We start from the raw sequence: 27,961 nt of genomic DNA on the forward strand, positions 1-27,961 counted from the left end.
TTGTTTAGAAGGCTGACTGTTGTTTAAAAAACAATCTCTTGACGGATGTATTCCTAGTGAAGACAGTTAAACAAACCATTGGGCTGACCACAAATGTGTCAACATTGCTAGTCTAAATTACTGATGAGCACAAACGGACATCAGCTGCCAACAGATACACGGCTTGCATCAGTCTTTCTGTGACAGGCACATAGCTTTTCCCCTCTACCTCTATTGACAATCAATTCTCCCCTAGTACTCCTTTCTTCATGTTTGTGAAAAGATATGCTCCATCTCATTTGGACTTGGAATAAGAAGCCAGGAAAGGGTAATGTTTGTTTAGGAGAATGCTCCAGGCTCTCTGAAGGAGTTTGGACCTAATAAACAATGAATGTCTAAACCTCTAGTCACTTAATTATCCTCCTTCTTTCCAAAGAGGGTTGAATAACGTTGGAGGGTCTAGCTCACTGTGTCATTCCAATAGTGTCTGTGAAAACAACATGGGCTATGAATGTGTGTGTGTGTGTGTGTGTGTGTGTGTGTGTGTGTGTGTGTGTAAGATAAAGACAGAGAGAAGGAGGAGGGAGAGGAAAAGGGGGAGGAGGAGGAGAAAGGTATAGAGTATGTCTAGGGGTGAGGGGGGTTGAGGGTTGATGTTGGGGTAGGAGAGAGGGGGAGAAAAGAGAAGCAGAACTTTTCGAAGTCTCTTGAGTGGCAGAGACAGATGTCTTGTAAACTGTTGTTCTTTGTACCAGGCTTTGGTGTCTGATGGTGCTGTGATAGTTCAATGTTTTCCCTCCTTAAAACATTCCCTGGTAACCAAATGTTCTAAGAAGCAGGGGACTTAATTGACTCAAGTGTTTCAGCTTTACAATGTCTTGGTCTTTTAACAAATTTTCCCGTTGAATGGCTTTAACTCCAAAGTTGTTATCACTTCCCACACATTACCTTGCAGCTATCACTTCCCACACATTACCTTGCTTCCTGGCTCTAGAAGAGAAGTAATGAAGGCTGATCTCATCAGCATGGTGGGTGGGTGGGGGCAGGGGCTTACACAGATGTGGGACTGAGGAGATTTGTAGGGAAAGGGGCTAGGATCTTGGCATACTGTTTGCCATCCTGTCTTTGAGTTTTCCCTGGCATAGAGAGGCTGGGATGACTACCACTGAGGCAGGACCTGGTTGCTCTTTTACTTCTCTACCATTGCCTAACTCATCTTCCCTTCCACTTCCTAGAATGCCTACAGAGAGGTCTTGAGGTAAAGAAATCTATGTAACATTGTTTCCCAAAGTTATAAGACCACAAGACCCTTTTCTTGCGTGTGATGCATATAAACAACCCACAGCTTCCATTTTTTAGGAATGTATTTTGGGAAATTCTGGCATCACTTAATCCCCTTTACTTCCTCTATCACAGAGATACTCAGGTACAACTTAAATTTGGAGTTAAAATGAAAGAGAACAGAATGCAAGTCGGTGTCTAGGCACACAGAACAATTAATGTTTAGAGCGAGACATCTGGTATACCGGGTGTCTGTTTTACCTTAAGCATCAATGATTCAGGGTGTGATTTTGGCAATTCATGTCATCTCCATATTGTCTTTACACTCTTCAACTGACTAGTATTTAAGATGGAATGTGTATGCACCTTAGTAAAACAGGAATTCACTCACTCACTCACTCATTCAACAGTTACTGAGTAACAACTCAGTGCCAGACACTGTCTTGTAAGAGTTGGGATGCAAAATGTTCTATTCTTGAAATGCTCTTAGCCAAGAGGGAGAAACCAAGTTAGGTGCAGAAAATGCTGTAATTGGACTGCAGGATCAAGGAAGCCTGAGTGACTGATTCTGCTGGGGCAAAGTACAGAAGGCAGGTGTCCCAGACCTCTAAAAGAGGTCTTGAAGGATGAATGAGCGCCAAGGTAATTTTTGGGTTGAAAAGAGGAAGGAAGAAGGACATTCCAGGCACAGGGATGATCATGTGTGGGGTTGGAAAGTCACAGCATGAAGAAAAAAATAATTAAGCAATAAACCCACTTGGCAATTTCATTGGAAAATATAAAAAGCATTTTTTCCTAAGGAGAATTTCTGTCCAGAGACTTTTTTTGGCCAGAGCTAGAGGAAGAGGGTCTCTGGGCCAGCATGAGCTTGTCACGTCCATAGAGCTAGGACTTTCAATGCTGCTATTATTTATTCCTTGGTAGCAAAGCCTTGTACAGTGTTTTGTGTGTAGTGAACACATAATATAAACGCTCCAAGAAAAGAGGATGATAACAAATGGGAAAATGGAAAAAGGAGAATGTGGAGGCAAGGGAGGAGAAGCAAGGACAACAGTGGGGGTTCCAATCTGGCCCATTCAGTTCAGCCTCCAGGAAATGCAAATCTGATTATGTCATCCCCATATGAAAAATCCTCAGTGGCACCCATCATAATACCAACTGCTGGCCAGGCGCGGTGGCTCATGCCTGTAATCCCAGCACTTTGGGAGGCTGAGGCAGGCGGATCATCTGAGATCAGGAGTTCAAGACCAGCCTGGCCAACATGGTGAAACCCTCTCTCTACCAAAAATACAAAAAACATTAGCCAGGTGTGGTGGTGGGTACCTGTAATCCCAGCTATTTGGGAGGCTGAGATAGGACAATCGCTTGAACTCAGGAGGCAGAAATTGCAGTGAGCTAAGATCACGCCACTGCACTCCAGCCTGGGTGACAGAGAGAGACTCTGTGTCAAAAAAAGAAACAAACAAACAAAAAAACACCAAGTGTTGGGGAAGGGAATATGCAGTGTGCATACTTTCACACTGAAAATGTAAACTGGTAGGAAGGAAACAATTTGGCCAATTTTACTAAGTATAAAACTTCCTTGCTGCTTGATCCATTAATTTCTTTCTTGGTGTTGATCATGAAATCACCGATAGAAACTAAGTTCATACAAATATGTACATTGTGGCATCATATGCAACAGGAAATCTCCTTACCCCCATTTCTTCCTGCACAGGAATAGTTAAGTGATACAGTATCTATATGATGAAATTGTTTTGCTGACATTAAAATATTTACAAAGTTTCAATAACATTAAATATTGTTTATGTTAAAATGTTAAGTGTGAAGGCAGGACATAAACTTACTTGTATAGCATTCTCTCAACTAGGTAAGAATATGCATAAAAGAAAAGGACAAATCCCAACAAAATCTTAACAGTGGTGAGTTCTAAGTAATTAAATTAAAGGTAATTGTTATTTTCTTCTTTACGCTTTTTGGTATTTCTTATTTTCTATAAGTGTGCATTCATCCTATGATAAAAGTCATGTACAAAAACATATCAACTGCTCTTCACAGTTATAAAAATAATGCTCACATTCCCTGATTTGATGCCCAAGGTCCAATTCCCATCTGGCAAGGGGCTGCCTCTGCAGTTTTACTTCCTGTCTTTGTGGGACTAGATGACTGCTGCAGACCTACACTACATGCCATTCCCCAGGCAAACCCTACTGTTTCCTCCTCTGTGCTTTTACATATACTCTACATATGCTTTCTCCCACTTTCACTTGTCTATCAAAACTCAGGTCAAGTGTCATCAACTTCCAGAAGTTCGAAATGAACTTCAAACTTCTGTGCCTGCAGTTTGACTTAGATGCTCCTCCTCAAACTCTCCCAGGTAGATATAGTCAAAGAAAGAGCAAGGAAGATAAGGGCATTGATGATATTGGCTGTGGGCAGGAGATGGCTGCAGTAATTACTGTGCCACAGAGTCTGGGTTGAATAGGAAAGGAGATGGACTGAATGAAAAGGGAGAAGGTGAGTAAGAGACTTAAGGAGTTCTAGAAAAAGCTGTTCTGAGACAGTGAAAGACAGGGTTGGGGAGAGGTGCTGTGAATAGCACTAGCTGATGACAAATTCCACCTGTAGTCCCAGTGGTGGGCAGCTGAAGTGGATGTGGAGGGTGGGATTAGAGTCTAGGAGAAATGAGGCTAGGCCAGTGGTTCCTAAACTTTGCTGAGCGTTAGAATGACCTGGGGAGCATTTGAAAACAACAACGCCAGGTTGCACCCTACACCAATTAAATCAGAATGTGTGAGCATAGGAGCTAGGCATCAGTCTTTGTTTTTAAAGATTTCTAGGTGATTAAAAAATGCAGCACAGTTTGGGAACCACTGGGCTAAGTTATTGGGTGGATCATTCCCATTGGTCAGTGGTTCTCAAAGTCTGGTCCTGGACTGGCAGCCTCAGCATCACCTGGGAACTTGTTAGAAATGCAAATTCTTAGGCCGCACCCCAGACCTACCCAATCAGACAGTCTGGAGTTTGGGCCCAGCAGTCTGTGTTCTGACAAGCCCTCTGGAAGATTCTAAGGCGTACTTAAGTTTGAGAACTTGGGCCTTAGGCAATAAAACTGCCCCAAATATATACAGAAGTTGGAGTGAAGAAGAATGTCAACAAGTTATTTCATGACTGCTTTGAACTATTGCTATTTCAATGGAAAATTTGAAATAATAATATTGACCTCAAAGTGGGATTATGAGATTTAAATGGCAGACCTGTGTGTGAAAGTGGCTGGCACAGAGTGGGCACCCAAAATACATTAGTTTCACTTTCCTTTTTCTCCACATTCACCCTGACAACTCCCAATGGTCAGTCTATCTACCTTATTGGAGCTGTGTACAAGAGTCCCTAGGCCATAATATTAAGTCTAAAAACATTTTCTTAAATCTTCAATGTTCCTCATAGTTTTACACTTCCTATAAAGGTCAGAACTCCAGATGAGATTAACACTGATGGGTAAAGGCTAGCAGAACACTCTGAGGCACATCTGACACATCCAGTCTTTCTTTGGGAACATCTGGAAGCCGAAACAAACAAACAATAAAAACAAAAAACAAAAACAATGTTCCTTAGCTAGGTGTGCAAATATCCCTCTGCTTGGACAACTCTTGTTTAGCCTCCTGGGATGCCCCAGGCACCATGCTAGTTCCTTCTTCTGTGCTTAGATAGTGGATCTTACCCAACAACTGTCTCTGTACATATATCACTCTCTCAACTCCACTGTGAGCTGAAGGCAGGACTATGCTCTTTTTTTGTTTATCTTTGTATCTCTAGCAACTAGACCAGCCTTCGGCATATAAAAGTTTCTTGATATATGTTTGTTGAATAAACTGAATAATATAGATGCTTTAGAGCCACAGACTTTGACAGCTTTGGCCAGAAGAAGGAAAGAGATAATAATCAATAATAATAATAATAACTATAGTTGTCTGCAGTTATCAATGGGTGATTGGTTTTAGGACCCCTGCAAATACCAAAACAGATTCTCAAGTCCCTGATATAAAATAGTGCAGTATTTGCATATAACCAGTGCACATGTTCCTGTTACTTTAAGTCATCTCTAGCTTACTTATAATACCCAATACAATGCAAATGCTCTGTAAACAGCTGTTATGCTGTATTGTTTACAGAATAGAGACAAGAAAAAATGTCTACATGTGTTCAGTACAGGCATAATCATCCATTTAGAAAAAAAATCTTTGATCTGCTGTTGGTTGAAGCTACAAATGCAGAACCCATGAATATAGAAACCTGACTGTACTTGCCCAGATTGTACTGGGTAACAGGCTTTCCATGAATTCACTCATGTAATCTGCATATAACAGTCAATTTCTGCCCAGCCTGGTTTTTGCCTCTCTCCTTTATTGCATAATTTTTCTGTCCATTGTCATCCTAGTTGCTTTTTTTTTTTTTTTTTTCTGATATTTGGAGTCTTGCTCTGTCTCCCAGGCTGGAGTGCAATCGGACGATCTCAGCTCACTGCAACCTCTGCCTCCCAGGTTCAAGAGATTCTCCCACCTCAGCCTCCCAAGTATCTGGGATTACAGGCACCCACCATCATGCCCAGCTAATTTTTGTAGAGATGGAGTTTCACCATGTTGGCCAGGCTGGTCTTGAACTCCTGATCTCAGGTGATCTGCCCGCCTTGGCTTCCCAAAGTGCTGGGATTACAGGTGTGAGCTACCGCGCCCAGCCCCTGGTTGCTTTTTTGCATTAGTGAAAATTCAATCATTTAAGAGGCAGGAGAATCTCTGGGTGTCCTGATTTGGGCTCTTCTTTTGCAGTGCCTTTGGGAAGTGTGGGATATCCTTAGCTTAAGAGGATGCTTTGCTACCCTGAATCCCACCCCCACTCCACTTCCCCTTCCATCAGCACACCAGGGTTCAGGTCTCGGGGCTGCCATGGAGCAGTCCAGGGAATCAAACAACCCTGAATGGAGGAGCACGGCCCCTGACTGTGTATGGAGCCAACAGAGTTTCTAAACCATACCACCATAGTGGCCAGGAAGCCTGCCCCATACCTTAGAGCATCTGTGTCATGTGATAGAACCTGTGGGCCCTGTCCGTTTACCTGGGTTACAGCAGCACTGGCATGCTAAGATGTTAGGTGCTAGTCTGTGGGCTGGAATCCTGTCAGTTCAGTGGGTAACACTAGTTAGCCAATGCTCATGTTGAGCTCTTACCGGCAGGGGTATGCATCTGATTCATTAGAAATGCAAATAGGAATTTGTCACTACTTAATAAATAGCCACTGATAGAAAAACTGGGGTCACAGAGGTAAAGAAAAATGCTGGGAAACTCTACACTAAGTTCTTGAGGATGGGACTAATAGCTTAATTGCTGTGTCATTTAGGGTAGGTCATTTGTTCTCTCTGAGCCTGTTTTCACATCTCGAAAATAGGGGCTGTATTAGTCTGGCCAGGCTTCCAGAAACAAGCAGCCACAGGCTGGGGGGCTTAAACAACAGAAATGTATTTTCTCACGGTTCTGGAGGCTGGAAGTCCAAGGTCAAAGTACCAGCAGCGTGGGTTTCCTCTGAGACCCCTCCCTTTGGCTGGCAGCTGGCTGCCCTCTGGCTGCCTCTTCACAGGGCTGTTCCTCCATGCATTTGGACCTTGGTGTTTCTCTGTGTGTCCAAATCTCTTCTTACAAGGACACCAGTTGGACTGGATTAGGGCCCACCCTAATAACCTCATTTTAACTTAATCACCTCATTAAGGCTCTGTCTGCAAATACAGTCACAGTCTGAGTGAGGTGCTGGGGGTTAGGGCTTCTTTGATGCACGAATTTTTGGGGGACACAGTTCGGCCCATACAGGGATAATCATAAACCCTACTTCACCAGGTTATTTTGAGAACAAAAGAGATAAAGAATATGAAGGTGTTCTGTAAAAAGCCATGTCCCTTATCATTGTGCTGCTGAGAAGCTGACAAGCGCTGGGTGTGTGTGTGGGATCCTCTTACCCTCCTCAGAAAGAAAAGACACAAGCCCGGCTTTGCTTACAGTGGGGCCAGATTCAGTCCCCACAGTCTAGACAGGTGAGTGGGAGCTGGCAGGCCTCTTTGCAGACTTAGCCCGCTAAGGCAGCGGCAGGCACGTCCTCGGGCTCCTCTCCTGCCTCCAAATTTCCATGGAGATGGGCGTGTGTCCTTGGTGGCTTGGGCACTCAAAGCCCAACAAAGCTGGGCACTGCTCAGCTCCTCTGAGCCTCCCAGTTGGACTGGTCTGCACAGATGAAACACTGCTCCTGGCGAAAGAGCTTCAAAGCGCAGCTCAAAGGCAACGTAGCCTGAAAAAAGCCTAGGGGTGGGGAAATGGAAAGAATCCCTAAAGACTGTTTCCTGATCTTCTGCAGGGGAAGGGGACTGGGGTTCCCCAGGAACAAACGAGTGAGTAAGGAAGGAAAGCTCTAACTGGTCCATCTCCATCCCCCATGTTCCTGCCTGGCCTCTCAAAGCACCAGGCCTTCAGGCATCGCAACCATAACTAAGCTGAAGAATACTCTGTGATTAATGCTTTCCCCAGAGAAACTGACGCTGTCATGAGGAGAGAGGCAGAGGGCTTATTCCTTGGTCTTCCATGAACCCAGCACAGGGAATGCACCCCCGTGACAGGCTGTGAAACAGCACCAGCTTCGGACAGAGTTGGGTCTGATCCTGTCACTTGGGAGAAGACTCTTAACTTTTCCGAGTCTGCCTTTTATCTGGAAAATGTATTAATAGATACAATAAGTCACTGGCAGGGTTGTCTCGAAGTTTAGAAGGGATGCCCTCAAGTACCTTGTATGAATAGGATGGGATCAGAGCAGCACACAGAGAGCCCTCAAGAAACACTTGCTCTTACTGTGATTTTATGTTTCTTTGAAAAAGGATGTACTCAGGAAGTTCTGTCTTTGCTACACAGTAAGTGCGTGGCCTTCTGTAGATGGTAATTAATGTAACTTAGAGAAGGTTATGGAGGAAGAGGAAGGCAATGAGAGGGAGGGAGGGGAAGGACAGGTGAAAAAAAGGAGAAGGGAGGGGCGGGGAGGATTCTGAGAAAGAGAAAGGCAGAGAGACGGTAAAGAGCAGAGATATGACCTTGAGAATTTAGGGTGACTTGCACCTCTGGCAAGTGAAGCATCTTTATTCCTTTTTTTTCTGTTTACTCCAAAACAGGGAGGAAGCTCACCCTTGTGTTTGAAAATGAACTCCCCTCCTTTCCTTGTGGCTGTGTGTGTGTGTGTGTGTGTGTATGTGTGTGTGATGCAATCCCACAACCATCCAGGTTGCCTTCTCTTGTTCCTGGGCTGAGCAAGGTGGGAGCAGAGCAGGTTCTAGACACCTTTAAGGCATGGGTTGGATACTCTTAGGCCAATTGGGTACCCCACTCCTTTGTGCCATGCCCTTGTCACACTGGCTTGTGGGTTTCTGCTACTCTCAGGGCTCTGTAAAGCCCCATCAAAGGCATACAAGTGGCCGGAGGGCATCGAGTGGCCTTTGAGTCTGGATAATCCCATTGGGAAGGGTTAGGAAGGAGAAGCAGGGAGAGCCACTGCTTTCTGAGGAGGAGAGGGCCTGCAGAGCCTGAGGGAGAAGCAACGTGTGGGCCCAGCAGGCAGGACCAGAATTGCGGTGTCTGTTCTGGATCTACTTGTGTGACCTGGGAAAATCATTTCCCTCCTCGGGGCCTCAGTTTCCCCCAGTTGAGGGTGGAGGCATGCTATCCCTAAGGTCTATTTGCACTTTTCCAGCCAAGATGGAGGCTGGATTTCCTAATGGGCTGAGTCAAGGGCAGTTGGGTAGGAGACATCATCTGTCCTCACACTGTGCAGAAGACGGAACATTCAGTACAGCCCTACACTGAGGCAAGAGAAAGTGTGAGGGCCTGCATGCAACGGCCATTGTTGTTGGTTCCTGAAAACCTGCTTGTGTGGTGGGCGGGGCGGGAAAAATGTGTCCCCCATTCTGTGTGGCTTTATCTTCTGGGATTCTCCAGGGCTCCAGTGAAGGCGCTGTATGTTGCGGGAGGTGGACTTTGAAAGCTCTGTGCATGAGGGTCAGGTGCTTCAGAGGGGGAGGCAGTGTGCCGGCAGAGCTGTGTGACGGGGAACATCCCAATGGCTCTGAAGCAAGGGTGTGACATGAGCATGCCCCTCAGAGAAGCCAAGGGTGGGGTGTCCTTTAAGGCCTGGGAGCCAGCAGAGCTACAGAATCTTGATCTGGTGGTCCCAGTGAGGTCCAGTGCTGGGCACAGACTCCGCAGCCTAGAGCTTTACAAAGGACAAAAGCGAGAATCGACACATGGGATCTAATTAAACTAAACAGCTTCTGCACAGCAAAAGAAATGATCAACAGGGTTAACCGACAGCTTACAGAATGGGAGAAAAATGTTGGAAACTATGCATCCAACAAAAGTTTTTCTTTCAATCCTTGTGGCAACTCTATTAAAAACTACTATCCCAACATAAAAAACAACAACAACAAACCCTTCAGGCTCAGAGGCTAAGAAACTTGCCTAATATCAGATAGCTGGCATACCGTAAAGCTGGAATTCAAACCAAGGCCCGATTCAAAAAATAAGCTCATTTGAAAGGACGCAAGGCAGAGACAAAGTACCTTGCAGTGACAGGGTATCCGAAGGCAGGGAGGTGAGCTTGGGTGAGGGTGAGCCTCTTCTCATCTCCTCTCAGGGAAGCCTTGGCTACATGATCTTATTAAATGGAATGCTGAATTCTTCGGCTTGAAGGTAAAATACTAGTTGGTATATTATCTGGCATTACTTTACCCACTGAGCTCAGGAATCTTATTCCGGGTACACTGTATGTAATAAAATAAATCAATTAGTGGTAAGATTTTCCAGCTTAACTCAATCCTGATTCTCAGGCGTGGCATATATAAGGTACATTCCAGAGATGTGCATTGGCCAAACTAATCACAGCTCAACAGGCTGCCTACAGCACCTACTATTGAGAAATCATGTCAGAAAGATCTTATAAGGGAACTAATCACATTCACTAAGATCATCTCAGATTCTCCAGAAAGGAAAAGTGGAGGAGAGTCATGACAGGGAGGGCCTTTTTCTGGTGGTTGGGTCAGGGTTGGCCAGAATGGGGGAGGTGTGGGAGGGTGTTGGGTGTGTGTGGAAAGAATCCTATGTTTGGAATACTAAGATTTGGGCTCTAGTCCCAGATCCACCAGCTAACACAGTCTTGGATAGGTCAATTAACCCTCCCTGGGCCTTGTTTTTCTTATCTATAAAGTATTCCTCAGGGGTGCTGTAGGGGATTAAAATGAGATGATGAATGTAAAATATTTCTGGCATCTAGTGCTAGATCCAAGTAAGTGCTTAACACATGCTGGATGAATGGACCTGAAGATGAAAAGAGATGGGTGCTGGCCTCACGCTGGAGGTGCAAAGGGCCAAAGGTCCCTGCTGATGCCTCTGCTCTGCTAACAGAAGCCCCTGGTGATGGGGAGAGGTTTGGGTGTGGAGGCAGGCAGGAAGAGGCTGAGCTTGTTGGGAGAAGGAGCACGGGTCCTGCTGGGTGGTTTGTGGGGAAGGAGGAATCACCTGTGTGGCAGCGTCCTCTGTCCACCACTTACTTACTGTTGGCTTTGTCCATTCTTCCCCTTTGGGGTGCTGACTCTCAATTTGAGGCCTTGGAGCTATAAGCCCGCATTCTGCATTGGTCTCCTCACTGGCTTCATTACTGCCAGGTTCTTTCCCTTCCTTCTCATCCAAACTGCACATGACTCTCAGATCCTATTGCTCCTGGCTGAAAAACCTTCATCTCTTCTTATTATTCAAAGGATCACGTTCAAATTCCATGAACGGTCTCCATCTTCTGGTCTTTGCTTTGCTACTTCTGGGTTTCAGTGCCCAGCCCATGTTGCCTTTTACTGTCTTTTCAAATCTTTTCGAGCTCCCAGGACTAACACACATGCATTTCATCTTGTTCATTCATTTGTTCATCAAACATTTGTTGATCACCTACTAGGTGCATTGCATGGTGCTGGGCAGCTGGGACACATATTCTGAAGGGGAGACCTCCTTGCCTCCCACACTCTTAGAAACTTGTCTCTTCCACTCCATGGTGCTTGCTCATTATGCCAATATTAATACGATTGTTCTACAGATATTTCTTACATGTAGATAGTAGATTGTCAACTACTTGAGGCCTGGACCATATTGTATTCTTGTCCCCTCCTCTGCAGACTTGGAGCACCTTGGATACTTGAAGACAGTTTGAGTCCAGGCTCTATCATGTGTTACCTATGTGATTTTGGCCCAGTCACTTAATCCCACTGAGCTTCAGTGTCCTGAGACATAAAGTGGATTAAATAATTATGCAATGGTTTTGTCCCATAGTAGGTATTCAATAAATAATAGCCCAACACATATTTGCTGATTAAGAAGATTAAACACTGCTATGGACTGAACGTTTGTGTTCCCCTCCCCCCATATTCATATGTTGAAGCCCTAATTTCCAATATGATGGTATTTGGAGGTAGGCCCTTAGGAACATAATCGTATTATGAGGGTGGAGTCCTTGTGAATGTGATTAGTTCCTTTATAAGAAAAGACTGAGAGAGATGATCTCTCCACATGAGGATACAGCAAGAAGCATCCATCCACAAACCAGGAAGACGACTCTCACCAGGAACCAAGTGTGCTTGCAGCTTGATCTTGGACTTCCCAGCCTCCAGAACTGTGAGAGATCTGTTTCTGTTGTTTAAGCCACACAGTCCATGGTATTCTGTTACGGAAGCCCAACTCACTAAGAAAAACACTTCTTGCACCAAATAGAAACAGACCACAGAGAATATCAACATTCAGGCTGTGCAGAGCATGTAGCCAGGACGGAGTTTTGCTGTGGGATGGATCTTAGGTGGTGCTCAATATGAAATGGTCTATGAATTCTGCAGGGGAACAGAGACCAGTTTGGGGGTCAAGATGGGCAAGTGCAAGAGGGAAAAACTAAGGTGTCTAGTCCTGCCAAAGAGCCTAGCCTAGAATTTTCTTCTGTATGTGAAAAGTGAAAGGTTCCTTGGCTCTGTGGTTCTATTTTGAGCAGCAAACCTCCTGAGGCAGGAATTAAGTTGGAGTTCAACTCCAGCTCGAACCTGTGTGAGCAAGTTTTTCCTCTGCAGATGCTGAGCAGCCTCCTGAGGCACATTTCCACCTCGCCAGGCCCTCCCAGGTCTTGGAGAAGGGAGTGGGAGAGGGGAGGAGATACAGCTGGAGTCAGCGTCTTCTTCATTCAGACGTCAGCTGAGAAAGAGTGAATGATTGCTTCACTTGAATTTCCAGTGAATTTGAGTTGGGTCAAGACCAGCCGGAAACTGGGAGGCTGGGGTGGGGTTGGGGTGGTTACTCTGGGGTTTGTAGAAAGAATTGTACGTTTGGAATACTAGGACTTGGGTCCAGTACCAGATGCACCAATTAGTGTGAGCTTTGATAGGTCAATTAACCTCCCTGGGCTTCCTTTTTCTAATTTATAAAATTTATTCTTGATATTCTTGGGAGGAGAAACCAGACCTACCAGTGCAGTGCTTCTCAAAAACTTCAGGGTACGTGCGATCACCAGCAGATCTTGTTGAAATGCAGATTCTGCTTCAGCCGGCCTGGAGTGGGACTTGAGAGTCTGTGCTTCTGACACACACCCATGCAAGGCCAAGGCTCCTGGTTCATGGACCGTATGGCGTTCTAGTGCAGGGATTGACTAACCATGGTTTGAGGATCAAATCCATCCTGCTGTTTGCTTTTGTAAATAAAGTTTTATCAGAACACAGCCATGCCCGTTCATTTAGATATTGCCTATGGTGGTTTTCATGCTAAGTGGACAGAACCGAGTAGTTGCATCAGAGACTGTATAATGCACATAGCCTAATTATTTTAATAGTTACTACGTGGCCCTTTGCAGAGAAGGTTTGCCAACCCCTACTGTAGAGGACTGAGGATTGGTCTGTGTGAGCCAAAAGATCTGCATTTCTGTCTGGGTTTGGCTAAGCGCAAGCCACTTCACCTTGCTGGTACTTTCCTTATCCAGGGAACAAAATAATATCTGCATTTCTAGGCAGCCTGTGATTGTGGGATTTCAGTATTACATAGAAAACATCATAGTTTCGACAGAAATAGGCATCTGAGAACCATGTTGAATGGCCTGCATTTGGAAGCTGCAAAAACATACCTGGCCTAACCCGGCAGAGTCTAGCAAGGCAGATCTCGCCAGATGCCACAGCTACTTTCTGATATAGAGTCAGTTGGGAATAGAAAAGGGCTTGAGAGGAGAGAAGAGTGAGAATTGGAGGCTGACCTCCTGAGCTCTAGTACAGGTGGATGCTGGCAGAGGGGCCCTGGCACAGCGCATGCCAGCATCACTCACACAAATTCACTCTTGCCGAGAGACTGATTCAAAAACAATTCCCTAACTCACTGCTCCATGTGCCCCTGACTGGGTGCATTTGGTCAACCAATATTAACAAGCCCTTTTGAGGCCTCCGAGACTCTGCCAGGCACAGGGATATAGAAGGGATTATGACATCTGGGGCCTCCTGAGGGCCTCACAGTCTGATGGGAGAAACACCATGTAAATAAATAATTATATGAGAGTTCCTCAAGCCAGCCGTGAAGGGAAACACGTGACTCTGGGTCTCCAGCTTGGGCAACAGGTGAGACATCAATACGGCAGGAAACATGGGTAAGGGGAGGAGGCAGTGTTTTTAGGAGGGGGAAGGATGTGTAAAGATGGGGAAGATAATGACTAGTTTGGGGCATGTTGATTTCAATGTGGGCTGCTTGAAGGACTAAATGACAAAGCTGTGATTTCCTATGAAAAGCAAAACAGCATCTCTGTAGGCCTGCAAATGTTGAATGGGAATGACATGTATGTTGCCATGGTTACTCCCCAGAGCTGAGAAGAGTCCCAGTGCACACACTCATAGTACTTCTGGGGCTCCGTAGGGGTCACCTGCCTTGCTCGGTCTCAGCCTACAGGAGAGACCTGGGCCACAGAGGATCTCTGTTAAATGCAAACTTTTTAGGAACATTTTTATTTTCTCTCAACTCAGAAGAGTGGTGGCTGATCATTTCTCACTATGACTTTCAAATCTCCACTGAATGGGAAAATTGGGAATCAACAGACCTGGACAGCTCCTGAACCCCTGAGGCCACATTCTGGTATGGCTTCATAAAGGTGAAAAGAAAGCCATGAGAAACAGTGAACTCGTGCTCACAATTATTTTGGTGTCTCAGCTGATCTCTAGTTCCTCACCTGGGAGAATGAATCTGAGATGGCTGAATGGCATCCCATTCCCTTGCTTTGGGATTCAGGGCATAGTCCATACAATTAGTGAGAATCCACATGGGCACAGTGCACAGACAGATTGAACCATACGTGCTTGCAAAGTAGCAGAGCCAAGGTATTGCCCTTCCCAGGTAAAGTGTCCACATCTAGAAGGGCAGATCTGATGACTGCACGTATTTGCCTGAAGAGTGCTTGTGCCTCTGCTCAGTTGGTTTGAGTGCTAGGCTAGTGAGGCCACAGGCATGCCTATGAGCTACACACTGGCTTGCTGGCCTTGCCTGGGCTCTGGGTAGCTAAGCAATTCTTAGCACTTAGCATAGTTCCTAATTATATGCCTGTCTATGGGATTATTTTATTGAGGCCTGGCTCCCCCACTCCCGATGGCTATAAAGACTATGTTTGTTTTTGGTTTTGTTCACCATTGTACCATGGTGCCTGGCACTTGATGGGGGCTTTGTAAGTATGTGTTGAATAAACTGACAGGAAGCCCGTCCCCACTGCTGGGAAAATGACTCAAAGTGAACACTACCGAGGGTATCTGTCTCCCTGTCTTTGTTTACCAAGAATTGCAAAAAGTATTATCTAGTGAGATCCTGGGGAGATTTTGCGCTACCCATTTATAACTTTCTCTAGGGGCTGGGCGCAGTGGCTCACGCCTGTAATCCCAGCACTTTTGGAGGCCGAGGCGGGCGGATCACCTGAGGTCAGGAGTTCGAAGCCAGTCTGGCCAACATGGCGAAACCCAGTCTTTACTAAATATACAAAAATTAGCCAGGCATGGTGGTGGGCACCTGTAATCCCAGCTACTTGGGAGGCTGAGGCAGGAGAATCACTTGAACCTTGGAGGCAGAGGTTGCAGTGAGCCGAGACTGAGCCATTGTACTCCAGCCTGGGCGAAAAGAGAGAAACTACATCTCAAAAAAATAAAATAAAATAAAACATTTTCTAGGACACATCATTTGCAGTTCAAATAGGATTGACCAAGAAATCACTGAGAGGAAAGTTGTTTTAATGTTAGACAGCCAGAGGGGCCAGGTGTGGATAATGCAGGCTCAAGACCACTGCTGGTGTGAGACTGAAGGCTGGATAGGAGCAGGCGTGAGGATCAGTGAAGAGTCTGAGAAAATATGTAGGAAGCCTCTGCATTTATACGTTAGGCTGGGGCCAGAGAGAAACAATGGCATAGCTCCCCAGGACTTTGCTCCTTAACCCCAGGGGGACCGACCCAGCCTTGTGCCATGCCCTTGCTGCTTCCCCAGGATCCGAGACTGGGCACCCTCCCCCTCCCCTTGCTTCACTGGACAGCCAGCTCAGGTGGAACTCCACATGGGCAGCAACAACCAAACATGTGTAGGCACAGAGCCAATACATAACCCTAGAATTACAGGTTGTTAGAGCCACAGGCAATTTAAAGATAATAGATCAAATCCTGAAGCCGTAGTCAAGAGAGTGAAATTCTAAATGTGGCCCCTTTCTTATAATATTATAAATACCTTCCCCCACACCTAACAATAATTCTGATTACTGCTGACCAAGGGCTTACCAAGTTCCAGGCACTCTGCTGAGTCCCTACATGGATGATCTCATTTAACCCTCAAAACAAGGCTGAGGGAGGGAGATCATACTTGTTTCCATCTCGTAAGCATTGAAATGGAGGCTGGAGATGTCCAGTGACTCATCGAATCCGTGGCTGGTGGTGAGAAGCTCTGGGTCTTCTGAATTCCAGTTCAATGGTGAGTCCCTACTCTACCCTCTCTCAATTGCAAGTCCTCTAAGCTATATTTGAATTACCTATTTGAAAATGGCCAGCACATCTTACTTATCAAATGAGTTTATAATAGCTCCATGAAATTAAATTCTCAGCCTCACAAATACCCACATGTAATTAAGATTTTTTTTTTTTCTAAAGATTTTTCACTAAGTACCTGTTCCTGTCCTGCTCCAGAATCTACTGCCCACTGGCAAACTGGAGGCAAGATTCCTTCCCCTCTCTCCCCTCTTCCAACAAACATTTCTGTAGAACACATGTGAGCCAGGCAGGGTGGGAGGCTTTGAAGGGGACACAAAGATAAAGGACACTTGATCCTCATTTTCCAGGTAATGGCAGGGAAAACATATGATGAGAACACACATGCCTGTGACACAGGCCAACTTCTGATCAGTGTACTGATGAGATAGAAGGCAAAATTAAGTGCTCAGGGAATTCAGAGGCTGGGCTTGCTTCCAGCAGGGAGATGGCCATTAGGTAGGCCTTGCAGAGGGAGCAGAATGCCAACAAGTAGTTGTGGAGCCTTTCCTCGGACTGGGTCTAAATACTTCCTATTTCCTGAGTGCGTGGCTTATGCAAGACACACAGTAGGCTCCCTAACACATTTTCTAAACACTAGCCACTTGGGCTAGGCTAGGAGTCATGGGCTTGAATCTTGGTTCTGATACCACCACTGGACGTAAATTGTATAAATCCTACCCTTTCTCTGGGCCTTTGATTTTCCCCAACTATGAAATAGGGATATGGAGGAGGCTGAGTATAACCTTGCTCATGGGTTTCTGGTTAGGATTACACTGTTAATACATGCAAAATTATTTGCAAGCCAAAATGAAATAGAAATACAAGAGGCTGTTTCTCACTATTCTTATTGTTGCCACAAAAACTAAAAAAAAGCAAATTCCATATGCTTCTCATGTAGTGAATAACCTTTTTTTGGGGGGCGGGGTAACTACTTGAGGCCAGGCACCAGGGATACAAAGATCAATAACACCCAGCCTCCATCCTTGGAATCTGAAAGGTCTAGGAAAGGAGACAGTAGGTACAATTGGTAATATAAGTTTAATATGCTACAACAAAGGCTGGGCTGGAGTTTGGGCACAGGAGCTCTACTCTTTCTTTTTTTTTCTTTCTTTCTTTCTTTTTTTTTTTTTTGAGATGAAGTTTCGCTCTTGTTGCCCAGGCTGGAGTGCAATGGTGCAATCTCAGCTCACTGCAACCTCTGCCTTCCAGGTTGAAGCGATTGTCCTGCCTTAGCCTCCCGAGTAGCTGGGATTACAGGCATATGCCACCACACCCGGTTAATTTTGTATTTTTAGTAGAGATGGGGTTTCTCCATGTTGGTCAGGCTGGTCTCGAACTCCCAGCCTCAGGTGATCCACCTGCCTGGGCCTCCCAAAGTGCTGGGATTACAGGCATGAGCCACCGTGCCCGGCCGAGCTCTGCTCTTTCTTAGTGGTAGTGCAGATGGATAGTAATGCTTAGGACAAGAACTTCAAATGTGAATCAACTGGCATTTTCCAACACAAAATAGAATTATAGGTGTAGGGACATTTTTTTTTTTTTAGGTTTGAGCTTATTATACTATGTTCCAGGCACTTTCACATCCATCATCTTCCTAATAAGCCATGTATTATTATGCCAGTCTTACAGATGAGGAAGCTGAGACTCAGGGTGGTTGGGTAATTTCCCAAGATCTATAAAACTAGAAGCATAAAGGCAAAATTTAAACCCAGATTATCTAACTGTAAGCATGGGGCTTTTCCCAATGCCCCTTATTGCTTTCTTATCTGCCAATGTTTCTATAGAACCCATTCCATGCTAATCTTGAATGACCTTCTTACTCGGATTGTTTTTCCCAGGAGAAAGACTAATCTTTGATGTTGTGCAGTGGTGTGATCTCAGCTCACTGCAAGCTCCGCCCCTTGGGTTCAAGCAATTCCTCTGCCTCAGCCTTCCTTGTGGCTGGGATTACAGGCATGTGCTACCATGCCTGGCTAATTTTTGTATTTTTAGTAGAGATGGGGTTTCACCATTTTGGCCAGGCTGGTCTCAAACTCCTGACCTCAAGTGATTCACCTGCCTCGGCCTCCCAAAGTGCTGGGATTACAGGTGTGAGCCACTGTGCCCGGCCTGATGAGAGAGATTTGACAGCGACCCCTCCCATCATCATTTCCTCTTCCATTTCCTATGATAAACTCATTCCCTCCTACTGTGTCCTGACTTCTCCCTCTCCTCCAACTCCAACAAAACTGCCAAGGAGTTAAGAATCCCAACACATGAAGAGACTGCAGAGAGAGCTCTCTGCCTCCTCAGCCACTAGCCTGTAAATCTCGGGACAAAATACACTGAGAGAAGGGAGAAATTTGAATACAATTCTGTCCAAGTAAGAGTCCACATAGACCAAAATCTGACTATGCCTTAATTTTGCGGAACTGTAAGGAATCTTAAAATATAATTGTCAGACTTGCTTATTTTACAGATACAGAAAACTGAGACCCAAGAAGGGGAAAGGACTTGCCTCAAGTCACACACTAGCGATAGGCAGAGTCTGGACTGGAACTCCAGTCTTCTGACTCCCAGGCTAATGCTTTTTCACTAAAATACGTTGCCTCTTTAGCTTTTCCCATTAACAACTCAACTTACATGAGATCATAGCCCTTTCAAGAAGAAAGCTCAGTGCTGGCATCTCTGCAAAGCCCAGAAGTCAGTGCCCCACTCTGATCAGCTGATGTCCTCATCTAAAGAACAGGAAGTGGTTTCACTTCTAGCTCTGAAAGCACATTGTAGGGGTGAGAAAGGGGGATTTGGGGAAGAGAGTTCCTGTACATGATAGTCAAAAGCAGACACTTTGGTCTTGCTTGAAGAAGGGGAAGATGTAAGGTCAGACATGTAAGGAGAAGATGAAGGTTCTCCTTGATCAGCACATGATCTCATCAAGAGCTTCCCCCAGCCCTAGGGTGGTGGAGAGTTGAAGCGGGGAGGGGGGAGGGTGGTGGTGGGGATTCGGCTCTGCTCATTCCCTTCTCTGCTCTGAGGGAGCTAGATACCAGAGTAGGGGTTGAGATAGGAGCACCAGGGTAGGAAAATTTGCAGGAACTTGATACAACCTTCGATGCTTCCCCTACCCTCCGTTAGCACCCACAACTTCCCCTGCCAAGGGAGGAAGGAGGAACACATTATTCAGCTTTATACACTGAAAAGTTTACTGTGTGAAATAAAGGGGACTTAAGAGGTCAACAGAGGCCGGGCATGGTAGTTCACACCTGTAATCCCAGCACTTTGGGAGGCCGAGGAGGGTGGATCACCTGAGGGCAGGAGTTTGAGACCAGCCTGGTCAACATGGAGAAACCCCATCTCTATTAAAAATAGAAAAAAGTAGCCGGGTGTGATGGTGCACGCCTGTAATCCCAGCTACTTGGGAAGCTGAGGCATGAGAATCACTTGAACCTGGGAGGAGGAGGTTGCAGTGAGCCAACATGTGCCACTGCACTCTAGCCTGGGTGACAGAGTGAGACTCTGTCTCAAAAAAAAAAAAAAAAAAGAGGTCAACAATTCCTGAATCCTCTCTTAAAGGACAGAGGTGTGGAGATGATGTTTCCTGATGACCTGGCCTGGAATATAACTATCTGACTGTCAAATAGATGGGGGTGAAACAAGAGAATAACTTCCCCAACCCCCGCCTCGATGTCAGTGGAGTTTTGTTTTCTTCTAGTGGTGGGATCACAACCCACCTTAGCACTAACAGCCTGGGACATCAAAGCACACAGACGCAGAGCCATGGAATGCCAGGCATGGGAGAGACTGTGGGCATTTGCCTGTAGCAATGGTGCTAAAACCTGGCAGCCCATCAGAGTCATCTGGGGAGCTCATTAAAATTGAGATTCCCAGGAACCAGCACAGAGATTGATTAAGTAGATCTAGGCTGGGGTCCACAAATCTTCATTTTCAACAAGCAGCTGGTTTAAGAACCAAGGTTCTGGTTCAACCCCATCCATCCACCTATCAAAACTTTGATACAAGATACTGCTTTTATAGTAAAGAAAACTGAGGTGCCAAAAATAGGTGAGTAGCAGGACTTGGACTAGAATTTGGTCCCCTGCCTGCTGGTATGGTGTTTCTGCCAGTGCTCTTTCATCTGGCTTTCTCCTCCAGCTCACCTGACCATTGAGGACCTGTGAGGACCCATGAGCCCAGAGGGGAATCAGCCGCCAGAAGCTTTGATTGAATCTCTCCATTTGGATCACTGGTGGAAAATGGCTACTTCTGGGGCTGGGGTAGAGGTGGTTTTAAGGACATTCTCAGAAAGAGGTGTTTGTATTCTGGTGAGTTAAAAGTGGAAGGCCCAGCTGGTGGCCTCTAAAGCATACTACCCAGTTGTTCCAGACAGAAAGAATAGTCAGTTCATGGGAGCAGCCTGCTGTGTTGGAGGAACCAGAGTGGCGGAGGCAGAGTGAGAGATGGACAGAGTGGCAGAAGAGGAGGTCTGGGAGGTAATGGGAGGCCAAAACATATGGGGCCCTCTAGGCCACATGATCTTTGGCTTTTTCTCCAAGCCACTGCAGGATTTTGAGAAGAGGAGTGTCATAACCTGACTGCTCTGATGTGGTGGTAAGAACAGGCTACCTAGGGCAGTGGGATAGAAGCAAGGAACCCAGTGAGGAAGCTTTGCAGTAATCCAGGGGACAGAGGATGGTGGCTCAGATCAAGATGGCAGGAATGCAGGTGGTGAGACGTGGTTGAATCCTGGATGGTTTTTAAAAGTAGAGCTAATAGATTTTCTGATGGACTGGCTGTGAGATGTGAGATAAAAAGGGGAGTCAAGGATGATGCCAAGCGTTTTAGCTCTAGTGATGGGAAGGCTGGAGTTACCAACAGACAGAAAGAAGGCTGTGGGTGGAGAAGGTTTGGGGGAGGGACGGCAGGGCTCTGCATTGGACATGCCAAGTTTGAGGTGTCTGCTAAACACACAAGGGAAGTACGACACAGGCTGCTGGACATAGGAGCCTGGAGCTCAGGGAAAGCTGGAGACAGGCTGGAGGCATCATGAGTAAGCACATGGTATTTAAATAAAGTCTCATGACTGGATGAGGTGATCAAGGGATTAAGTACAGACAGTGAAGAGAAGAGGGTCAAGGACCCTGCCTGGGGATCCTCCAGCATCAAGAGGTCAGAGAGAAATGAGACCGAGAAGGAGTGACCAGTGACGGAGGGGGGGAAACCATGAGCAAGTCAAGTCCTAGAAGCCAAGTGGACCAAGTGTTTCCAGGAAGAGGGAGTGATCAGTTGGGTCACATGCCACTGACAGCTGTGGCAAGATGAGGGTTAGGAACTGACTATTGGATTTAGCTATTGGAGAACCTGGTAACCTTGACAGTGGCAGCATTTGACTCTGAACCTCATGGAGCCCCACAGCTTGACAACTGACTGTCATTGAAGACACCCTTATTGTGAATTTTTGTCTTCTGGATTAAGCTGTAAACTTTGCAACATCGGATGATGAGTCAGCGTATCCGCAGAGCACGGAGTCCTTGCTGGGCTGTGGGGCCTTACGAAGCCTGCTGACACCCACCTGAGGGCTCCTACCACTGGGCATTGACCTAAAACAATTATCCTCATTCCTGGCTTACCTTGAACGCAGAATTTCAGTTCTTTGGGGTCAGTGACACCCTTCCTGCTTTCCCGGATCACAGCCCGGTTCTTCTTGTTTTCTCCCCAGAGATTGGTGCCTCCGTACATGCTGGGAATGTTGAGAATGGCAATGCCTTCCAGGAAGATGTTGCTCAGGTCCACTCCAACCCCATCGCACTGGAGGACAGAGAGACAAGGCCATCTGTTAGTGTCCTCAGTGTGTCACAACCCAAGGTGCTCTGTGTGTGTGTGTGTGTGCGTGCATGTGTGTGTGTGTGGTGGGTACTCTCTTAAAGGATGTGACAGGTCCTCAGCCACCACCCTGCCACTGTCAGAAGAGAAATCATAGGCAAAGTCGCTCAGACTTAATGCTTTGACCGCTGCGGTGAGATGAGAGATCCAGACCTGGTCAGCTCCGGGGAAGACAGCAGAAGGCTCCGAGGTCATCTTTAGGTCTAGAAGTGCTTTAGGGCTGATTCTCAAATCAATTGTCAAACTGTTCTCCAGTCTAATCTCATTATCATCAATCTTGCCCCTTCCTAACCATTAGAAGATTTAGTGGAACTGAATTCAGAACCCAACAAATGACAGAAAATTCAGAACCTAACAAACGACAGAAAATTTTCATTTTTTTTTTTTTTTTTTGATGGAGTCTCGCTCTGTCACCCAGGCTGGAGTGCAGTGGCATAATCTCGGCTCATTGCAACCTCCACTTTCCGGTTTCAAGCGATTCTCCTGCCTCAGCCTCCTGAGTATCTGGGATTACAGGCACCCGCCACCATGCCCGGCTAGTTTTTGTACTTTTAGTAGAGACAGGGTTTCACTATGTTGGCCAGGATGGTCTCGATCTCCTGACCTCTTGATCCACCTGCCTCAGCCTCCTAAAGTGCTGGGATTACAGGAGTGAGCCACCACACCTGGCCAGAAAATTTTCGTTTTACCCCCTCCTATTTTATCTCTCTGTGAGAAGCACAAGGCTTTAAGCTTCAGAAGTCTTTCAGAATCTGCCTGTCTCCTGTATCTATCATAAATGCGATTTTGGCATATGTGTTTGCTGAAGGAGCAGAGTTTCTTTATCCAGTCTCCACAACTTGCAGTCCCCACCAGGTACGAAAAGCCAGAAGGCTTGAATTTTCATCTCACGTGTCTATAAAGTCATCCCACTTTGGCATCGTGCTTACCAACACAGCAAGAAATATCAGCTCTGATCCTTGTTCCTCAGGGTAGTAGGTAGTTTATTTCACTTACAGAAGCAAACACTGGACCCAGAGAGTTGAGCTAAGTTATCCAAGCTTGCACAGCTAATAAATAACAGAGCAGGGATTCAAAGTTGGGGGATTTGACTACAAAGTACATGGTCTTTATCTTGTTTATTGCGAGAAAGAAAAAATCAAACGCATACAATAAAAACCCACTATCTCTGAGGTTACGTACAAACCCAAACTTCCAGAGACTGATCAACAGAGGATTGTTGCCATCAGAGGAGGACTAGAAGACTTGTTGCCATTCACAGTGACTCACCTCCTGATTTCTTCGCAGTTCTTACGTTATGTTATCTTGTTTCCCCAACTACAAGATGGCATATGGTGAGCAACTCTGGTAACTGGGAACTCATTTTTCAACCGGGAAGTTCTGATAATTTGAGAAGTCTCTTTATGTTGATCTGGATTGTCTCTCACTCTTGTTTCCACCGGTTGGTCCTGTTCTCCCTTCTGAACCCATACAGAATGACCCTCCTTCCTCCTCCATAGGCCACCCCCCAGATAGATGATGATGATGATGAAGATCACCATTGTGCACATGTATTCGGCACTGCCATCTACCACACACAATTTTATACACATCTCACTTATTATCTTCATAATGACCCTATAAGTGAGTTACTATGACTATCCTCTTTGTACACTGGAGAAACTGAGGCACAGAGGAGGTTAAGTAACTTGCCCAAAGTTCACAACTTACAAGTGGAAGTACACAGATTTAAGGGCAGGTAGTCAGAGCCCAGGTTTTTTATTTCTCCTCTCTCTCATACTACCAGGTTGTGCCACCTCTGGACTGTCAACTCTCTTCATCTTCTCCCGTGAGACTTGGGCTTCAGATCTTTTCCCATCCCGGCTGCCCTGTTTTGCACACACTCTAGTTTGTTACCCTGCTATTTGGCAAGGCCCCCGGCATTAAAAACAACACTAACGACGGGATCTGATGGGGGCAGGTGGCTACCACACCAGTACTTCTTGTGGCTGAAATTTTATGATACTATCATGCCCCAGAAATGAGATGACGTGCAAAGCTCATGTAAGAGCCCAGCACGTTATCCATGATCATCATCCTTATCCTTATTATTCAGTATGATAAAGATTGTGCTGGCCCTTTTGTTAGTGGCTAGATGACAACATCACTTCAGCTTAAATGGGTGGTCATCTTCGTTGCCCAGACCATCTCATGATCTATTTTTCATCCAGTTCTTTGCCATTCTGAACCTGTGTAGATTTTAAAAAATAACATAGACATAAAACTTTACATTTATGTTAATTAATTTCATCTGGCTTTCAGCCCGTTTCCTCTAGTCTACCCAGCTTACTTCCAGTCTTCATTCTGTGACCTTTTGTCATAGCGTTCCCATCATTTGGGGATTGGGTCATTAATATGTGTGTATAAAAGGAAAAAACAGTGACCGAGCCCTCTCCTTAGTCAGTTTAACACCAAACATTATGCATTAACATCCTTTGGGGTATGGCTGCTTTATCGGAGCTGCATCCTCTGGACTGGACTGTCACCCAGCCTACTTTTTATTATAAGACAGACTGATGGAATTTAGAGATGAGAGGCATGTAAGGGAAGATGCCTCTCATCTTTCATGCCTCATCTTTCATAAATGAGCCCCAGTGAGGTTAAGAAACTTCCCTGTGGTCATCTAACTTATTAATGGTGGAGCTAGATATGTATCCAGGTCTCCAGACCTCAATCCTGTGTTCTTTCCATGAAAACATAAAACACTGTGCCGAGATCAAACAGCATTTCCTAAGTGACCGCTCTACAACCTCTATTAGAAAGGGAATAAGAGAACTCAATTACGTCACCAGTATCTGTGTGCAAAGCCTAAATACTTCGTTTATAATCTACTCTAGAATCTTGCCAGGGATCAGAATAAAGTGTATCAGTCTGTGGTTTCCAAAATGTACCCTATTCTTATTTTTTGAACACTGGAGCCATATTTGTCTGCCTCTTATTGGCTAGAACCTACTCTGTTTTCTGGATTTGTCAAAGTGGCCCCTGAATGACATCTACAGGCTCGTCCGGCAACTTGGATTCAAATGTGTGTGTGTGTTTCAAAGCCAGTTAGTTCTCCATTGATTTACGTTGGGTTCTAGTATCCACCTTTGGCATCTTTTCTTCCATTTTTAGTTTAAGGCCACTGTCTTTGGAAAAGGTGAAAACTCTTCCAGAATGGCAAAGCCCTGTTGAGCTATGCTTTCTATGTTCTTTTTTGCTTCAAACGTTGTCTAGCATTCAGCTTGGCCTTCAGTTAGCCTGAAGCCAGGCTCACAGGTCTGAGTTGCTTTTGTGTATTCCTACCTGGTTGCCTGCCCAGGCTCTGCCTTTGCGTGTATGTGTACCATCTCCTGAAAGCATGGGCTCAACCAGAACTCTCTGTTGCTGTCACATTGATTGAAAAACAAAAACCAACTCCTTTTTCTTTTTTCTTTTCAATGTGATTCATGACTTCTTAGAAACTTATTTTGGAATGTCTTCTACCCTCCTATCCTTCATACACATATTCCTAGAGATTTAGGCTAGTGTCCCATTGGATCACACTTTCTTTTTTCTTTTTTCTTTTCTTTTCTTTTTTTTTTCTGAGACAGAGTTTCGCTCTTGTCGCCCAGGCTGGAGTGCGGTAGCGTGATCTTGGCTCACTGCAACCTCCACCTCCCGGGTTCAAAAGATTCTCCTGCCTTGGCCTCCTGAAGTAGCTGGGATTACAGGTGCCCACCACCACGCCCAGCTAATTTCTTTTGTATTTTTAGTTGAGACGGGGTTTCACCATGTTGGCCAGCCTGGTCTCGAACTGACCTCAGGTGATCCGCCCGCCTCCGGTCTTTATTTTTTTGAGACGGGTTTCACCATGTTGGCCAGCCTGGTCTCGAACTGACCTCAGGTGATCCGCCCGCCTCGGCCTCCCGAAGTGCTGGGATTACAGGTGTGAGCCACCGTGCCCGGCCCACACTTTCTTTTGTCCTTATCACTCCCTAGAGGAAGTGGCCACTTCCCCACCTTGATTGTAGTTGCTTCTACATCATCTCAATTTATTCATTGTTGGTCAAAACATCCCTTTCCCTTCTGAGCAGTAATAATAATATTATTAGCAACTCATGCTTGGTGAGAGCTTCCTAGGGCACTGTGCTGGGATTCACCCACAGTATCTCTTGGGATCTTCACATGAACGTGATGAGGGAGGCAGCATTACTACCCCCAACTGACAGGGCCTCTTAGGGGTTAAGATGCTTGCTCAAGGCTCCATAGCTTCCCACTCTACAAGATGGCAGAGCCAGGATGCAAACCCAGGAAGGCAGATGCCAGATCCTACGCTGGAGATGAGTCAGTGAGGCAAATCGGGATTTTTGCTGATGCTAGGCTTATAGCAAAATTAAACTTCCAGCTGTTTGAATAATTGAGATCTCTCACTACTGCTCTATCTTATAGAGTGCTTAGAGCAATGCCCGGCACATCGATGTTGGATATTAATATTATTATATCTTGCCTCCACACCAGGTTTGTTTTTTAAAAAAGTACATCACCAGCACAGTCCTTGACAAATAGTATTCCACAAAGTCACCTTTCTTCCATACTACAGTTTTAAGTGTACTCTGTCCCCTCCATCTCTATCCATAGCCAGCTAAGTGTGTTTGCTGTTACCTTGGTAAACGTTTACCTCCCCCTGGAACAGCAGACAATCCTCACTCTGCTTTCTAGGTTGTCCCCTTCCCCTATTACCGCAGTGGGTCCCATGTAGATAGGGCAAGTAGAGGAGATGGGAGAAGCCTGGGGTCTGCGGGACGCTGATGTCCTCTCCTCTTGGAATGCACCTACTTGGAAAGTGAGAGCCAATGTAGTGTCTTGGAAAGAACGTGCCTGCCTGGGCTTGGAGGCAGAGAGACATGGGTTTAAATCTTGGCTCTGTCACTTGCCAGCCGTGTGATTCCAGGTTGTTTCCTTACCCCTCTGAGGTTTAATTTGTCATCTGTAAAATGGAGGATGGGGGAATAACATCTGCCTTAAGGGGTTGATTGGTGTCTGGAAGGCAGTAGCACTATGTAACTGTCTGCATTATCACCACAGGTTCCCCAACCTCTGTGCCATGAGGCATTTATCTTCCTGAATTCACTCCCCCTACCTGAGGCTTTGCTGGAAGCATCTTAATGGCCTCTTGGCCCGACCCAGGCTGGTAAGAGCCTTGGCAAGCGCACGCCTGCGTGCCCATTCTCCAGAGTTCCTGGCCTCGCGATCGTGCACTGATTTCCTTCAGAACCCCAGGCCCGCTCTGGACCTGGAAGGCAGCCGTGCCGTCTGGGAAAGTGGAGCCGAGCCCGGGACGCTGTCGGCCTAAATGGAACGCCGGCACTGGGGCCCGCTCCCCGGCGGGTTCCCGAGCTAAATCCTCCAACTGTTCCATGACGTCATCGGGCCCCCTCCCCCTGCTCCGGCCCGCGCGGCCCCGGCGTGGCGCGAAGGAGGGTGGCGGTCCCCGCGCGCACAGTGGGCCATCCCTAACCCAGGACCTGGCTAGCAGGCTGCCCTCCGAGCCGAGGCTGCGCTGGGCGGAACCAGGGATTTACAGCCCGGAGTGGGGCTGAAACAGAGCTCCTGGCCCGAGCAGAGAGCGTGCACACGCTTGAAATCGTGCTCCTGGGTGCGCCGGCAGCCAGGTGCCCGATGTCGGGCTTGGAAGCAGCGCCGGAGTCCGTCTGAACCCAGGCC

General features: G+C 46.2%; 1 protein-coding gene across 2 annotated transcripts in view; it reads right to left on the reverse strand.

Annotated features, from left to right (window-relative positions):
* The window catches only part of DGKG (diacylglycerol kinase gamma), a 210,405-nt gene that overhangs the window by 17,033 nt on the left and 165,411 nt on the right, over positions 1-27,961 (reverse strand). For both annotated transcript variants that reach the window (XM_030822950.1, XM_003256600.4), the window contains one exon: positions 21,985-22,162. In XM_030822950.1, the coding sequence (XP_030678810.1) occupies positions 21,985-22,162 (178 nt within the window). The remainder of the gene's footprint in view (positions 1-21,984; positions 22,163-27,961) is intronic.

The sequence above is a fragment of the Nomascus leucogenys genome, chromosome 11 (genome assembly GCF_006542625.1).
Source record: "Nomascus leucogenys isolate Asia chromosome 11, Asia_NLE_v1, whole genome shotgun sequence".
In the NCBI taxonomy this organism is placed as follows: domain Eukaryota; kingdom Metazoa; phylum Chordata; class Mammalia; order Primates; family Hylobatidae; genus Nomascus; species Nomascus leucogenys.